The sequence below is a fragment of the Acipenser ruthenus genome, chromosome 10, assembly GCF_902713425.1.
Source record: "Acipenser ruthenus chromosome 10, fAciRut3.2 maternal haplotype, whole genome shotgun sequence".
Lineage (NCBI taxonomy): Eukaryota > Metazoa > Chordata > Actinopteri > Acipenseriformes > Acipenseridae > Acipenser > Acipenser ruthenus.
The window spans coordinates 50,945,392-50,963,519 of NC_081198.1; the positions used below are offsets into that span (position 1 = coordinate 50,945,392).

At 40.1% G+C, this 18,128-nt stretch overlaps 1 protein-coding gene across 4 annotated transcripts in view; it reads right to left on the minus strand.

Moving 5' to 3' along the window:
* The window catches only part of LOC117410817 (zinc finger protein Helios), a 50,394-nt gene that overhangs the window by 9,188 nt on the left and 23,078 nt on the right, over positions 1–18,128 (minus strand). For 3 of the 4 annotated variants that reach the window (XM_059032557.1, XM_059032555.1, XM_059032554.1), the window contains exons 4-7: positions 14,984–15,175; positions 10,998–11,165; positions 3,325–3,462; positions 488–628 (exon numbers count right to left, since the gene is read on the minus strand). In XM_059032557.1, coding sequence (XP_058888540.1) covers positions 488–628; positions 3,325–3,462; positions 10,998–11,165; positions 14,984–15,175 — 639 coding nt within the window. Of the gene's footprint in view, positions 1–487; positions 629–3,324; positions 3,463–10,997; positions 11,166–14,905; positions 15,176–18,128 lie in introns of all 4 variants that reach the window. The other variant, XM_059032558.1, reaches the window with a different exon arrangement.

Sequence of the window (18,128 nt, forward strand, 5' to 3'; positions counted from 1 at the left end):
GCATTTTATATAAAAAAGAAAAACAGACCACATGGAATTCTGAGGCAGTACAAAGAAAAAAAAATGTTGACAGGCATGTGTATTACTTAAAATCTAAAGCAGAAATTGGACAGAAATACATGGGTTACACTGGTACGTTACACAAGCAGTCACCTGTTATCTGGTCTAACATCAGTCCATTTACCTTTTGTCTTTTTATGAGACACACCCATAACTAAGGAATGATTCAAAATGTTTAAAAATGTAGAAGATTCATTTGATCTACTACGTACAGTATGTCACTGTTTTCTTACTGTTAACTATGATTTTAGTTTTCTAAGTAATGGCTCTATGACCTGCCAATCATAACTCTCATATCACACCCCACCCCCTCCTCTTCACCAATGGAGTGGAGTGAGGTGACTATTAAACACTCTGCACTCCCTTCCAAGAAACTCAGTAGCTGATTAACAGGATCTTCCAGTTCTTGTCCACCTCGCACACTTACCCACGAATTTCTGAGGCGTGGTACTTTTCCGTTTCCCTACATTGCTGTGCAGCCTCTCGATCACAGGCGGTCTTTCAAAAGGCACTAGCGACATCCCTTCCATCATGGGCTCCTGTTCCTTCCCCTCTTCAACGGTAGGAACTGCGCAGAGAGAAATCTGATTCAATACCACCGTAAAAAAGGGAAAATAACACGCACCAATAAAGCAGCACATGGGCTCTGCTATGTGGATAGTAAAAATGTTGTTGTCTCCATGTGCTTTTAACTCTAGCAAAGCTTGACGCTACAGGGAAACAGCCATCTGCATCAGTCTAAGAGGAAACATAGTTACACATTTATAGTAATAGAATGTATTACTAAGTTTCTCGTTAGCACTGTATATATTATGACTTGTGTGTGTGTTTCTAGTTATGGATGAGTCTCTGAATTACCACAATTTCTCCTCTTACTGCTTACAACATACAGCATTACTAACAAGAGCTGATTTTACTCAGACCAAAAAAAGGGGACAAAACACTGTGTGTTGGCTGTCTACCCTTCAGACTCTACACAAACCTCTAACCAAAACCTTTAACCCACTTGAACATACAGATAGTCCTTTATATTTCTTTGTAATCATGGAACGAGAATGGAAATCCTTTTTTTATTTATTTATTTATTTTTTTACACAAGACGTTGTGTCATGTTTTCGTTTAAAGGCTTCTCGTTTGACATTTCTATTTTCTGACGCTTTGGAATTCCGGTTCTCAATCAGCGTTACAGCTATAGACATTGAGTGGGGGCAGGAGAGAGGCTTTTGTGGTGATCGCTCTGTTCACTAAATCTACATCGCAGTCAGAACTCATTCTTTTACAGCTGTGGTAAAACGCTTGCTAGACAATAACAACAATAAAACACACACACACACACACTCACACACGCACACACACAAAAACCCTCAAAGCAGCAATGCAAACTGAATACATTTACAAGGGGCATTTACAAACACGCAATATAAGCTGTTTATATTGAAACACACATACATTTGCTGGTGTAGCACGCTGTTGTGTTACAACTGGATAATACATCATTTGGGTTGGCCTACTGAGTCCCCAGATCTCAATTCAACAGTGAACATATTGAATCTTCTTGAATTATAAAAGCAGAGTCACGAGCAATGTGGATAAACTTTTGAACTGTTACCATGTAGAAGATGAAGTTTGGGCAGTACTCCTGTTCACTGTGCAGTGAGTGGACAGAGTGGAAATGCAACGGCTGATCAAAACCTAATACTGTATGTATTTTTTTATACTCTGCAGAAGAATTATTGTTCCAGTAGAACACAAAGAATGGAAGCTTGCAGTATCTGCATCCCTGATTCCTCAAAGAGAATTCCAGGGAGCAGGAGAATACAAGTGGATACAGACACCTTTCCTTTGCGTTCCTGTCATTCCCTTATTAAGTTGTGTCGAATGTGTTCATGCCCCTTCGTTTAGGTTACACATCCCAATTTAAGGGATATGCAATGTGACAGTGAACGCAATTAAAGAGTAAAATATTTGAAAATGAAACAGGACTAATTAGTGAGTGTGATCAAAGCATCATTTTGTGATCTTACCAAATTAAAAAGTAGATCACAATGACCTAGTTCTACTGTATGCAAATGTAAAATGTAATTTTGACAGTTTGAATACTAAATGAGTTTAATTTGGCAGCGCTTTGTATAGCGACTGTATAGCGTTTTTTCTCATAAATTGCACATACAGTAGTAATGTTGCATTTCTGAATGCATTCAATCAAATGTCATACTAAATCAAATCTCCTAATAAATGTTTAAAAACAGATGTGTGTTCCAGTGACTTACATGAATACAGGGATCACAGGGATCGGCACCCTGTAAAGTAACTGCAGTAATCTGAATCAGTTTAATGGCTGTTCTATGTGTTCACTTTGCATATGCTAAGTGAAAGCCTGGAATGTGTTCAACCTTTTATACCAACAAAAATAACAAAGTGCCAACGAAAGTCTGTCACCTAAGACTTTCTTTCAGTTGTGTAGAGCTCACACAGTCTGACACAGTTCTTTCAGTTGTGTAGAGCTCACACAGTCTGACACAGTTCTTTCAGTTGTGTAGAGCTCACACAGTCTGACACAGTTCTTTCAGTTGTGTAGAGCTCACACAGTCTGACACAGTTCTTTCAGTTGTGTAGAGCTCACACAGTCTGACACAGTTCTTTCAGTTGTGTAGAGCTCACACAGTCTGACACAGTTCTTTCAGTTGTGTAGAGCTCACACAGTCTGACACAGTTCTTTCAGTTGTGTAGAGCTCACACAGTCTGACACAGTTCTTTCAGTTGTGTAGAGCTCACACAGTCTGACACAGTTCTTTCAGTTGTGTAGAGCTCACACAGTCTGACACAGTTCTTTTTTGCTCCCCAAAGCTCAATTTTATTTCACAGTGCATAATAAAATAAAATATTTTTATGGACAAAATTAGCTAAGAAATATGATTAATAATAGTGTTAATGTGTCTGTCCTTAACTGCTAAATAATGACTTGCGGGTTACTGAGGGCCCTTTGCCCTTTGGTCTCAAGTTAACGACCTCCACGACAGTAATTAACGTTTCATTAATGTCATTTGCCTTGGCCCCTCAGAACTCACTGACCTGATGAATCTCACAAATTAAACCATATAAAAGATTGAATGATAGATATATAGCTAAGTACATACATACATACATACATACATACATATGCACATACATACACAGACAGACAGAAATGACTTTGCGCTGCTCAGACCTTGCTTGTATGCTGCTCATTAGATTTGAACAGCGCTGTATCGCAGCAGCCCATACCTTGCAGTGCCCCAGCGTGTGAGGCAGGGTCCAGACGGCCGCTCTGCAGGTAGTTGTGACAGCGCTCCTTGTGCTCCTCCAGGGACGCGCGCTGCTTGTAGCTCCGCCCACAGCAGTTGCACTTGTGCGGCTTGCCCACTGCGGAAGAAATGATGCAAGCTGGTTGTTAAGCCTCCTCCACTGCTTATGTCACTTCACATTCAAACACTACCTGGAAATTGTTGTTTTTAACATGAATGCAAATGTAGCCTTTAAAACTGAGACATTTTCAATATGTACTTTAAATACACTAACTGCTGCTGAATTGGAATGAACTTTCTACAGCTGATGGTAGATGTAAAGAGCATGCAGAGGTTATTTAAGAAAGTGCTCTGGAAAGATAGCAAGTGACAAAGCTTGTTGTTCCTCCACAACTGTACAAGCATACAATATTCCGTAACACTGGATGAAACCCGGTGAAGACTGACTTCTTTAAAGACACTTTTGTTTAAATGTTTTTACTTTACCTTCATTTAGCAATAAAGCAGCATTACCTAATTAAAAACTCAATGGATGAGTTGAAATGGAAAAACAATATTTCATCCTGGGCTCTGCTATTAACTCATCTGCATGAAACCATGAAGCTTAGCATTTCTCGTAGCTAATATCAAAACCTTAATACGACATCAAGATTGGGAGCATGATTAAAAAAGAAAAAAGTGAAGAGCATGAATATTGCGTTTAGTTAAAAAAAAGTTAGAAAAGAAATGGTAGGCGTTACAATGACGACATCTGGTTCCACGCTACAGTGTGATTCAGTGGACCCACACTCACACAAAGCCCAGTGGGTGTGGAACAGGCTTTCAACATGCCCAGGGAAAACCCACTGCAACAGGAATCAACACGGGGTTCAGCATTACAGTATGAAACCTCTGAGACAAACACAACAGGAACATTCAAAAGAAATGCTGTCGCCTGTTCTGGCCACAACTTAGTGCTTCTAGGTGATTGTAAGATTTTCTGATTTCCTTTCCAGTTTCCAATGATTCATACTCTCGGTACCATACAAAGCGATTTTGGGCAACGTTGCATAAAAAACAAAGAATTAATCCGAAAGCTACTGGTGTCCAATTGTTTCCAAAGGGGGTTTTACAGTGCAGAACTCAAAGCTAACCACACACTGCTACTTTGTGGGGACTAGGTGGGGTGCAGCTTCAGTCTGCAATATGCAGCAGGAACAAGGTTAGGTTTATTCCTCTTAGACAATCTAAAAAAGAAAAGTGGGGGTGAGCAGACCATCTCATTCATGGACACTCTCACACCTTGTTTCCACCTGCCCCTGGGATTGAATTGAAAGCGTTCTGAAATCAATCCCACTTGTGTCAACAGGAGCAAACTAATGGCTGCAATAAGCCTCCTCTGTGTCTTGTCTACAACAGGTGACGGTTTATAGTAATTGCTAATTGATGTGTAGGTTTTGTAATGAGGACCTCAGAATACACCATGTATGAACTCATCATGTAGCCAGTTCCATGAAGAGGTGATTATTATCTGTATTAGTTAACATTAACTGATAATAAATATGACTCCGGAGCTTTAACCACACTGACTAAGAGTTGTGTTCAAAGCCAAAATCTGTTTTCATTTTGAAACATTAAGTGAAAGTGAGAACTTCTGAGCTGGGGATCAGAGTCCCTTTGACCTTTCATTTGTCATTTCTTGAAAATGGCTTTGCACATTTTTTTGCGTTATGCAAATGTAGTGCTTTGCTTGCGATTGTAGTGTTAATGAATGGGAAGAGGCTGGGAGCACTGTGTGAGTCCTGTTACGGTGCAGTGTTGTGACAGTGCAACTCAATCCTGACCTGAAGGACAGGGTTTTTCAGTTCAGTGCTAGACTTCTGCCAAGATTAGCATGCTGAACTGTGCAGTAGTTTTGTGTTGTGAACTGCTGGAGACCAATACACGCATCTTAAGTTCCCCTACCCTGTGTAACCTGTAAGCATTCCTGATAAACCAGGGACGAGGGTAAGGAATTACTAAAAAGCTGGTATGATTTGGAAAATTAGGGATGCATAACATTTCTGTGACCCCTCACTAGACCGTACCAGTAACCTGAATGTTATGTTGGAAGTGAAACAAAAATAGGCTCTATGCCAGTAAACACATTTCTTGCACGTGCATTCTCCCTGCCTACACACACACACACACTTTACATTGACTCCCATACACTGTAGATCTCTTATCTTAGATAAGTGTCATTCCTAATGTTTGTTTGGTTTGTTTTCTGGCAGTAACCGTGGTTGGCATGCAGGTTGCTCGACTGGCTCCGGCAGGCTGGCAGTCATGCTCCCAATCTTGATTTTGTATTAAGGTTTTGATATTACCAAGCAGCAAGGCTAAGCTTTATGAAGATAAGTTAATAGTGGAGCCCAGGATGAAATACTGTTTTTGTATAACATCATTATAGGGCTCAACACAATAATACAATAATGAAAGTTAAGCTGCATCCACACTGGATGCGAGAGCGTCAGCGAGCAGCGAAGTCGTAGAATGTCAATCCACACCAGACGCGACTTGGAAACAATCCAAAAGACTGGAAATAAATACATGACCCCGCCCACGCATTCCTATTGGACATACTGGAGATGGGCTGCCCCACTACAAAACAGGGCTTGTTTTGATAAAAGGTTACCACCCTGACCTCCAGCAACTCCGTTGTAAAATAAAGTTTGGACTTGTAAAATCTATAGATCAGAGTTACTTAACATCCCTATATATCCAACAGTTTTATTGTTAACGTATATTAGTAGTAATTGTACATCCAGTTCAATACTCTTGTACTAGCCTACAGATGCCTTGACCAGACTGCACCCAGCTACCTCCAGACCCTCATCTCTCCCTACACCCCCACCCGACCTCTCCGCTCCTCCTGCACTAGAAGACTGGCTCTACCTCCTCTATGCTCCCCTGCCTCCAGAGCCCACTCCTTCTCCACCCTCGCCCCGCAGTGGTGGAATGACCTTCCAACAGATGTCAGGACTGCCCAGTGCCTGACCACCTTCCGACGCCTCCTCAAGGTTCACATCTTCAGACAGCACCTGTAGAACTGGACACTTATCACTCTTCCTTAAATGCGCTTTACTTGCTCTTATCTGCCTCCTATTTTTTTGCATTTAATCCTGTACTTTAGAGTACTGTAATCTGTCAAGTGTTATTTAATCTGTAGTATTTTGTATTTAATTATATCCTGATGTAACTATCACTGACACTGTTATCTGCTCCGTTATTGAATCGTATCTTGTCATATACTTGTACTTGCTAGAACCAAAGTCATTGTATTTATCATGCTCTTAATTGTATTATTACTTGTACTGTGATTCTTGAAATGTATTTTTGTTTACGACTGTAAGTCGCCCTGGATAAGGGCGTCTGCTAAGAAATAAATAATAATAATAATAATATTATATGCACTTTTTTTTTTTTTTTTTTTAATGGAGTGGTCACACTATGTAATCATTTTCTTTTTCTTCATATTTAAGATCATAAACATGTTCCTGCCTCTTACTGTAAAGTGTTACAAGTGTATGTACTGGTGATTACTTCTTTGGAATGCAGCAGGAAATAATATTCGAGTTCCGGTTCTTTCCCATTGTTTGCCACTGTATCAGATTGTGCTTGTTGTCTGACTGGGGTTGATGCTCTTCTTGCATTGCATAACACAAACTATGATACATGTGTGCAATTGTTTAATGCACGCACTGTACAACATGCCTTGGTTGTGAGGCTGAGGAAACACCCTTGAAAATGGAGCAAAGGAGAGGAGGGGAAGGCTTAGTACGTTTCTGATATGCAACAGTGACGATACTTCGGAATTTCATTTCATGGGCTAGTCTGCCTGAGCCAGTCGAGCAACCTGCACACCAACCAGGGTCACAGCCAGAAAACAAACCAAACCAACATTAGGAATGACACACTTATCCGTGGCAGTCATGGGCGGTGTACACGGCATTCCTACTTCATTTCTGGTTAGTTTGTAATATATGTGTCAGAGATAATATTATGCATAAATACACATGAACTAAAACCTGAGTGATTTTGTATGCTTTATCATACTAACCCATGTCTCATCATGCCTTGCTAAGCTATGTTACTATTCTTTTACCATGGTATACCACAGGAAACATTTAGAAAACTGCTGCATTGTCTCTTTAAGTACCTTTCACATACAGTAGCATGTCTGTTTCTTTTCTTCTTCTAATGTTACACCTGCAAACTGGGACGAGTGCCATCGCACTCCCAGAGGAAGGAAAGCCACGGCTGACATGTTTACAGAGTTGCGTAATGGAGCTGGCGGGAGAACCAGTCTCTCCGGCAGGCAGCGAGTGCCTTGCATTCCAATCCTCCCAGCTCAGGTGGCAGGCAAGCAGGGAGTGGAGGAGAGGGAATGGTGGGAGGGCATGCGTCTGTCAGGATTTGACAGCCCAATTGCATTTTTTTTCATAATAACCCCTACATATTTACTATGTTGACGGTTAATACAGTATAAGCATTTTATGGTTATGTGGTCCCTGACCACATTCCGGCGCCTCCTTAAGACTCACCTCTTCAAACAGCACCTGTAGAACTCCTCTGTTGTATCCTGGGACACTATCACCCTTCATTTAAATATGCTTTATTTTGCTCTTATCTGCCCCCTATTTTACTGCATTTAATCCTGTACCTCAGAATATTGTAATCTGCCAAGTGTTTAATCTGTAGTATTTTGTACTTAATCATATCCTGATGTAACTATCACTACTTAATCATATCCTGATGTAACTTTCACTATTATCTGCTGTATTATTGAATTGTGGTTTGTCACACTTGAGAATTATTGCATTTCTTGTTCTTATTGTATGACTTATATTGTAACACTTGAATGTATTTGTATTTGCTTGCGATTGTAAGTCGCCCTGGATAAGGGCGTCTGCTAAGAAATAAATAATAATAATAATGGTTAAATAATACACTTAAGATTGATGAAGTTCGTCAATCTAATGTCAGTAATGTTCTAGTGATTTTTGACAAAGTTCATGAACTTCAGAAGTTACGGATAATGTTCATGAGGTTTTCAATGCATCGACATTTGACGTGGGTCTTTTTATCTGATTAACAACCTCTACCCATCATGCTCTGTATCTTTATGACTCCTATGGTAAACTTCAGTTGTGTTACGGGGGTCGTACAGGTCAGAGAGGGAGTGGCTAGGAGATTATCTTCATAAACCATCACCGCCTCCCTATTTGCACGTGACTGGCAGAGATATGCAGAATCCAACAACAATAACTGTAATCTTCTATCTGTTTATCTTGTCTGGATTTTCTTGTAGAGATTGATTGAGATCACTGGGGCTGCAGTTGCTTTCTAAGTGCAATGGTAAGAGACACAGCTAGAGTGAAAGTTGTTCTGTGTTGCAATGAGCACTCCCGAAGCTTTATCCCATGCTACACACTTCATGCTGATGAGGTGTTTCACCACAAGAAGCCAGCACAAGGCAACTCAGCACCGTGTATGAAGTATGCATTTAGGGTTGCAGTGGCAACATATAGTATTAATGGAGATCATCCATTTTTTGTTATCCTAAATTGTACTTAAGGTGTAAATAATTGTATTAACTGTCAATAAAATAAAATCTAATTATAATCAAACACAGTTTGTGTAGTGTGCCATCTGTATATGCTGATTCCCTAATGCAAAGTTATTTAATAATAAATCTACTACAAAAGCAGAAATTTGAAAGACTGGTGACTGTCAAAAAAATCTGACAGGAAATGTATATATATATATATTTTTTTAATTAAGACAATTCTCAAAAATCATCTTTGCACCAGTATGCTAATATTTTTCACTGTGGTATTCAAATGTTGATTGTATCACCTGTGCTTCCCGGCAAGGGTCTGGTACAAACTGTAACGCCTTGCTATAGTTCTAGGGCACCGAAACTGATGCAAATTGTAATTGCTGTACTTTCTTTGCCTCTAGCCAAGTATTCCGAGCAAAGAAACAGCCAACACTGTACTGTAGATCATCTGTCATACAGCCTGGTGTGAACCTGACTCTGCCTCCTCACTGAATCAATGCCTTGAATGACTGCTGATAAAACCTGCTAAAAAGAAACTCAGTAATACTATAGAACAGAGGTTTTCAACCTTTTTTTAAAATAGCCCTCTTCTGTCGGGAGGTTTCATCTAAAGTACAATTTTCGCTCTACTGAATGGTACCACGGTTTAAATAAAAGGCAAAATAATCCAATTAACAATTTTCTCTGTGTTTATTTAATATATAATTTTTCACAAAAGTTTGGGACTGACAAACTGTTGGTTTAGACAAAATACCAAATAGTAGGCTTCATTCTTAAAACTGAATTACATGTCTTTGGATGCACAGAATTAAAATACAGTATTTAGGAATCTCTTTGGAAACACTGGTATTTGCTTTTTATTTGGCAAAGTTACTATAAATAATACAAAATAGTCTGCATTGTAAATGTTTATCACATTGCCGTTTGCTTACCATCTCAGCATAATTCTGTGTGCCGTTTAAAATGTTTACAATATCAAAAACATTCACCTCAAGATAAAACTATAACTAACAATGATACACTTCTTTTTTAAAGCCATCAAAAAAAAATATATATATCCAAAGGGACTCTGTATTAACTTTCTGTCGCTTTGCACTTTCAGTAGACTCTTGTGTTTTCTTCCTTTGTTTTTCTTTTGCAAAAAATGTATCCATTTCAAGCACCGAACACAAATTCAATCAAATGCTATTGCTAAATGCAGCCACGCCTAATAAATAAAACAAAAACTGTCAAAGTATGAGTAGTGTGATTATTATTTATGTTTACAGAGCATTTATACTTCTAAAAAAGGCAGAAACACTGGGATTCACTGATACGGCAAGTTAAAAACAGCAAAGATCATGAGCAGCATAGTGTGCTCTCCATAGGCACAATCACCTGCTTTACCCACCAGTAAATACAGATCAGAGTGAAAAATCCACTCAATCAAAATCACGCATGCGTACAGGTGGAAAGTGCGGACATGACAGATTTTATGGGGTTTTTTCCCCATCTGCGGTTCACTTTGAGCTGCTAAACAAAAATGAAATATTTATATACAGTGGTTTACTGGTTTACTTCAAGATCATTAGTTTCTTTTACTTTCATTTTTTATTTGTGCATTTCTGAGTTGTTCTGCTTACCCCTATGACCTAGAAGTACCCCTGCTGAAAACCCCTGCTATATAACATCGATAAAAACCTCCCATGATACTATCCGAGGGTTTTTTCAAATGCATTACTTTTTCGTTGTACTTTACATTACAAGATGATTCAGTGTTGCACAGTATGCATTAAAAAATAATAATAATAAAAAAGACTAGAAAGAGAAAAAAATAAATAAAAACGGTCCGTCAAATTATACCACGGGTAAATTTACAAGTTTTACAATGCTTTTCCAAGCTTTGCTACATTGCCATTCCACAGTGAACCTTTCCGAGGGGCTGTGAAAGCGGCAAATTAAAGGAGAGACTCACCGGAGTGGGTCCGGAGAGTGGCTGCGAAGCCAGAAGATTAAAGGAGAGACTTACCGGAGTGGGTCTGGAGGTGTCCGACTAGCATCTGCGAAGCCAGAAGATTAAAGGGGAGACTCACCAGAGTGGGTCCGGAGGTGTCCGGCGAGGGCGTCGCGGCGGCGGCAGGCGTAGCTGCAGAAAGGGCACTTGAAGGGCTTCTCTCCCGAATGCAGCTTGATGTGTCGGAGCAGGTTCCCCTTCTGAGTGAACGAGGCTCCACACTGGTTACACTGGAACGGACGCTCGCCTGAAACACGGAGGCACCCGGGGGGTCAGTCTGCGTGCAACTGCGGGGCCAGCCGAGCTCAAACACTGCACCATGTACAGCAAGGGACACATTACAGAGCCCCAAAACATGCAGGTGTTTACATTTACTAATTCAATCCGATTTACCTGAGTGAAAGAGAAATACGTCGCGAAGACTGATAGTAGACTTGAACTTAATTCATAAAAGGCTGTACATTTGCTCAAACTAAATCACTATAATAATGCAAATATATTTATGAAGTTAACAAAACTAAGGGCAAACAAAAAACTAAAACAAAAACACCGCAATGGAGTGGAGCTATATAAAAGCTGTTATAAGGATAACAGCGGCATAATTTAAATGTAATCCTAGGGTAAGCGTGCAAACTGTACATGTGTTATAAACTGAAAATAAGCAGGTCAATATTACTACAAAAGAGTTTCCAACAACACATTAAACCTCACCCAAATTAGAAATTAGAAATATTATCAATCATTTTGTGCAGATTATTATTATTATTATTATTATTATTATTATTATTATTATTATTATTATTATTATTATTATTATTATTAATAATTGCAGTCGTATTAGTAATAGTAAACGTGACAATACTGGTGTCTGAATTTCCAGTTTCTTATACTGCAATTTAACATTTCAGCACTAAAATAGGGACACGACATCACTTCCAATTTAATGACCAATCCTGACGTCAGCAGACTTGGAGAGGTCTGAAGCACCCACGTCAGTCACTTCGAATGGAATCACTTGATATTTGGCTTGGTGAGGGACATCCACTTACTAATCAGTTGTTAGTAAACAAACTGTTGATGGCATCAGCTGATTTAGCATTTCGGTGTATATATACATATACACTCTATATTAGCTTGGTAAAGTCAATGTATTTTTTCTATAAAAGGCTACTGTAAAAAAGTTTAACCAAGAATCCCAACTTGGCTAACCAAACTTCTCTCCCATATTTAAACAGCATTTTTTGTCTTCAAATCTCTCAAAACCCCTGACTGACCTGATATCATTATGACCTGGTTAGAGTTCCAGGACAACTGGTTGTGCTGGTTTTTGTACAAAGGGGATCTTTCGTTTACATGTTCTTTCTCTAAATATTTTGACCTCCAGAAATACTGCAAGGTTTTCATAGAACCACCTTATTCATTCCAAACAGGTACTGACCCATGAGGAAAGGGTTAAGGCATCTCCTCCCTTAAGGGGAGAGATTCAGAGGGGACTAGATTGCAGAAAAACTGCAGGCTTTATCAGGCAGAGAGGATTATACGATTAGGCTTCAGTAGGCTTTTGCTGATGCTGTTGCCTGTACTGTACATAGTGATTTGTGTGAACCTTTGGCAGATGCTGTCAGACAAGAAGTTAAACAAGACAAGGGAAGTCTGTCACCCCCAGCCAGTGGTGAAAGTGGTTAAAAAGAGTACAGGCATGCAATCAAACCCAACCAGGGAAGGAAGCTGAGGGGGAAGGGGGGGGGGGGGGGGGGGGGTAACTTGGTAACAGTCAAATAAAAAATAATAATAATCTGGGTAAAAAATAATCATTATGTTTTTGTTGGTGGTTTAGTAACCTTTATAACCCCTTAAAGACAAGTGACCTGAATATTCTCTGTATAAAATAGCACTATATATATACAGTATATATATACATACAGGGCAGCAGTGTGGAGTAGTGGTTAGGGCTCTGGACTGTTGACCGGAGGGTTGTGGGTTCACTCCCCAGTGGGGGACACTGCTGTTGTACCCTTGAGCAAGGTACTTTACCTAGATTGCTCCAGTAAAAACCCAACTGTATAAATGGGTAATTGTATGTAAAAATAATGCGATATCTGTATAATGTGAAATAATGTATAATGTGATATCTTGTAACAATTGTAAGTCGCCCTGGATAAGGGCGTCTGCTAAGAAGTAAATAATAATACAGGTAGTGGACAAAAAAATGGAAACACCAATGTAAAGTTACTTAATAGGGCGTTGGGCCACTATGGTATCCTGCTCTGTGGAGTTCTCACCGGACTGTTTTTGATGAAACTGGCTACTTGCGCCCCAGGTTGAAATTTACAGTCAATTGATCTGTAGTTGCTCGCCTGTTTTGCCTTGCACTTCGAATTAATGAACGGATATCACGATCCTGGAGTATGCGCTTCCGCCCACTGTTGCCCTTTGCTGATGATGTCTTTCCCTCGGAGTTCCATGCCGACATCACCTTAGACACTGTTGCTCGTGAAACATCAGCAAGTTGAGCTGTCTTGGTCACTGAAGCTCCTGCCAAACGCGCCCCAACAATCACCCCTCTTTCAAAGTCACTGAGGTCTCCTCTTGCAGCCATGCTAGCCATAATTATAGGCAACCAGGCCTGTCCAGCATTTTTATACATGACCCTAAGCATGCTGGGATGTTATTTGCTTAATTAACGCATGACACCTGTGTGGAAGCCCTTGCTTTCAATATACTTGGTGTCCCTCATTTACCCAGGTGTTTCCATTTTTGTGGGTGCTGAAAGTGTTAAAGCAGCAAAACATCCCCCATAGCTCTCCCTCACCATTTTCAGCCCCAGGTCATCCCCACTTTCACCCAGCCCTCATGCATGTGTCACAAGCTCTTAACTTCGAGAAGTAAATTCTTTTTCATATTTGAGATTTCAAATCATGTCCCACCTTCTAATATTTTTTGTAAGTATGCTACAAGCTCTAATGCTATTCACAACAAACTGCAGGGCACCCATTGCACTGTTTATTTATGTATTTATTTTACAATTGCTAACACAGATGTTGCTAGTTAAGACTAAAGTCTCAATTGCATTGTGTGTAAAGCTATTGCAGCCACTCAATGACAGTTACCACCTGATACTGTATATGTTACTTTTGTGCATTTACATATCTGCACAGGTATGATAATCTTTGATGTGACTTGTGTACTGGTTACTCCAGCATATGCACGACACCTGATATTTTAATTCTGCTTCAGACCAACTAGTTAAAAATGCAAGCAGTAAATCATATTTAAGCCAGAAGCAATGTTTTAATTGCTGTCTTTTGGCTAGTGTCCTTATGACTTAAGGCATCCTGACATTAGATAGAAAATCCTGACAAAAAAATTAAAGCCTTTTCAGTAGCAGGACAAATAAATAACTGGTTTTGGAAGATTCCAATATTTTTTGTCATGATCACAAAAGTCTGTGTAAGATTTTGTATTTTGTCACCCACCTACCCCCTCTACCCCATAAAGAAAGCTGTATTGTTTTTTATATGATGAAGAAACCCTTCTTTCCTGTCAATACTATTCCCGACACGGACTGTTCACTCACTAGTCAGGTGGCTGTTATTGAAGAAGATGTCAACAGGATATTACGTTAAAAAAAGTTACCTTTAAAAAGCAAGTTTTCTTTTACTCAAACTGGGAGGTAAAAAGACTGAAGCGTAGATACTGATCTAGTTTGGTTACAGCGCAGGTGTTGCTCTATACGGGAACAGACAGACACAAACCCAAATCTTTAAGAAGTTTAGAAGACCCAGAAACCACAGAACACCCCTTTGCATGGAGACCCAGTGAGCATGAAGTTAGCACATGAAGACAGTTTGTCCTGGGACCTGAGGCCTCGTATGGCTTCCATTTCGGCCGAGTGACAGCAGTAGGATGACTGCAGTCCTGGAGCAGCCTAAGCAGGCAGTTTTGAGATCAGGTGAAATCAGGGGGCTTCGTTTCCTGGCTGCTTACCAGTGTGGCTCCTCTTATGAACAATTAGCACATTGGGTCCAATGCATAGAATCCCACAGATGTCACACTTCAGTTTACCGTTGGGCAGTCGGATTCCTCCGTCGCCGGGCCCCTCTGCTTCCTGGCTGTGTTCGTGAAGCCCATTGTGGCTCCCCATCAGGGGCTCCTCCATCCCGCCCACCTCCTCCACACTCGGGACCCCCTCCTCCTGAGCCAGGACCCTGTGCTCAGACTCCTCCTCACTGTGAGCTTCTAGCTTGATTAGTTTTGCTGCAAACAACAGAACAACAGAAGAAGACAAAGACTCAGAAAAGGAAACACTTAAAAAGTTGTGCTAAATGACTACTGCTTCTGATAAACCCAGGGACATTCCAGAGTTGAACTCTGCAGCTGAGACTCTCCAGAATGGTCCATGAGACATTACTCCTGTGACCGTTCTCATGGAACACCAGCAAGCTCTGCAGTCTGGATCAGGAAGCCCAACTGAGCTTCTTCTATCAACTGACAATTCAACCAGTTGTATGGACTCCACACATTCCAGACACCTGATCACTACAACAATATATCCCTAAACAGAATATATGAGACGAGCAGTGTGTGTGTGCCGTCATAGCACAGTTTGCTTGTTAATTTAACAGTAAGGGAAGCTGGTTAGCTTAGTAAGAGATTGCAATCGTTTGCAAACATTTTAATATCGTAGCTTGCTCTTGCAATACACTCCGTTTTTCGTAGTTTTTTCTATCTTCTGTAACATAAGTTTTTTTATTCATTTATATAAGGCAGAAATAAGTAGATGCAATGTAGATGCCAGTCTGGCAAAAACATCTTGTTCCAGTGACACTTGAGTGGCCTACAGTGCCTTCGCACATGTGGGAGAGAGCTGACAGGTGCCAGGCCAGCAAGGTTTCTACTTGACTGCATCTTCACAAAAATAGGAGATTTAGTAGAAAACAGTGCCTGCTCATTTAGCACCTTCCCCTTACTCAGAGCTTGGGAGTCGCTGAGTAAGAACAACACGGCCACAAACTGTTCAAATGGGAAATACATGAGAACTGTTTTTTATTTTTTATACATCATCAGCATTCTCACTATTTCTCATTCACTTGTGAACCTTCACTTGTTAAACCTATATCAACATGGGTGACTGGCTACCTCAGTCCACACAGTACAACCTAGTCCTCAAAGAGTAAGTCTCATTTGACAAAACACCTACACAGTATACAGGGATTTTTTTTTTTTTTTATGGGAGAAATTCATAGAACACAAAAAAGAATCCAAAGAAATCCTAACCTATTAGGTGTTTACAACAAAATCTCAATTTGTTTTAAAAGCACAGGTTCAGTGTTAGATTCAGGATGATTAATCACATTCATACAATGCACAGCCATGCAGCAATATCTACAGGACAGGGAGTGGGAGAGTTTCAATGAAGTCCCTGCATTCACTGGCTTTATCCTGAATGTAAACCAGCATGTCCTTAAATAGACTAATCTGCCCATTCCTGTTTCTTAAAGGGCACAGCAATTAGGCTGATTCCTGAAACAAACTTCCTGGACATACAAACTGAAAAATAAGAAGTGTGGCACAGTAAAAAGAAAAACAGAAAAAGCATACTATCTTCTATTTTCTATGCATTGTTATATAGGCTACTGTACAGTATTATGCATCAAAACTATGTATGAAGTTTATAATTGAGCAACAGAGAAAAACAACTATAATTAAAAAAAAAAAAAATCAATGCTCCTTGCAAAGGTAAGTTCAGTTCACCCCCGTTTTTAAAATGTTACGGGTTTCTCCATTCCATCTGTTGGTATTTGTTCACAAGGGGAATAAACATCTTTATCTGACTACCTTTATATTTTCAGAATGCTCAGCTAAATGATAAAAAAGAAGCAGGAGTGGATTTTAACAACAGGGATATAGAGAGTGTGAAGGAATACCTTCATTTTAGATAATACCAAACCAGGGGGAAGGGAGGTGTTTCTAGGGGGGGGGGGGGGGGGGGGCCCACAGCACATCCTGATTGACCCTGATCGATTCATTCCCATGAACTATCGTACATTTCTATTCAGCATTTTCAATGCCTGGGTTAAAAAGAGGGGGCGATTTGCAAGCAGAACAAAACATCGAATTGCGATGGATTCACTAGGTGGGGGTCCACAGTCAGGATGGGCCTTGAGAGTTTGGGAAGAGCTGTCCTTGCTAGCAGGCCCCCTCCAAACAGCAAGCCTGAAAGCCAGCGAGGGGTGTGCACATTGCAGATCAGATCAGAGCGCCACCTGAATAGGTGCTTAGAACTAAAGAATTCCTCTGGAATTAAACAGTCAGTGGCTGCCAGGGCACAGCCAGGAGCGGCACAAACTGGTTTATCCATAGGACTGCATTTTGGGAGTGGAGCACAGAGAGAAGTGGCAGCTAGCTGTGTTAAAATAGCCTGTGAGTAATACCTGCACATATCATGCGAAAAGCAAAAGGAGGAATGTAAAAGAAACAAATGCAGTAGAGCCTCACAGTTATAAACACTTGGGGAATGGAGGGTGTTCATAGCTGTGACATTTCTGTAATTCTGAGATGTTTTCAATGATTTTAATGCATTTGTACTGCATTAGTAAAACCACTTCTTGTTGTCAACCCTTTCCTAGCCCTTTGCCAGGCGGTAAACCATGGTGCAATTCTTTTATTGTGACTCATGGTACATGACTGTGGTCTATACAGTGAAAATTGTACTTGAAATTATATTCAGATCAGGGTTAAAACATTATGTAACAATGGTTTAGGCATAAACATAATACACTTATCGGAGACATCCCCAGATCATGTTCTGAGGCCTGAGATACTGCCCAGTCAATCACACAATAAACCACAACTCTTCTGTATGAAAAAAACAGTCATGTTAATTAGGTGACTTTTTCTAAATAATTGATATTTAAGTGGCCACAAATCTGTAGATCCTTCTTGATCACACTTGAAAAAAAAACCCCAGCTCAGTTGCACTTTGTTGTTCTCACTCTCACCCATCGCTCTGATGAAAAGACAGCTCTTACAGTACCAATCGATCTTCAATGACAATGTGGACAAGGCACTAGGATGGCAATGCATTCATTATTTACAAAGGAAGCTGCAAAGGTAATGGTAGAATGGTAACCCTAACCCTAACATTTCCATATTGTTGCATACCAATTGTTTCCCAATGGTAATGAACACACAATATATTGTAATATTA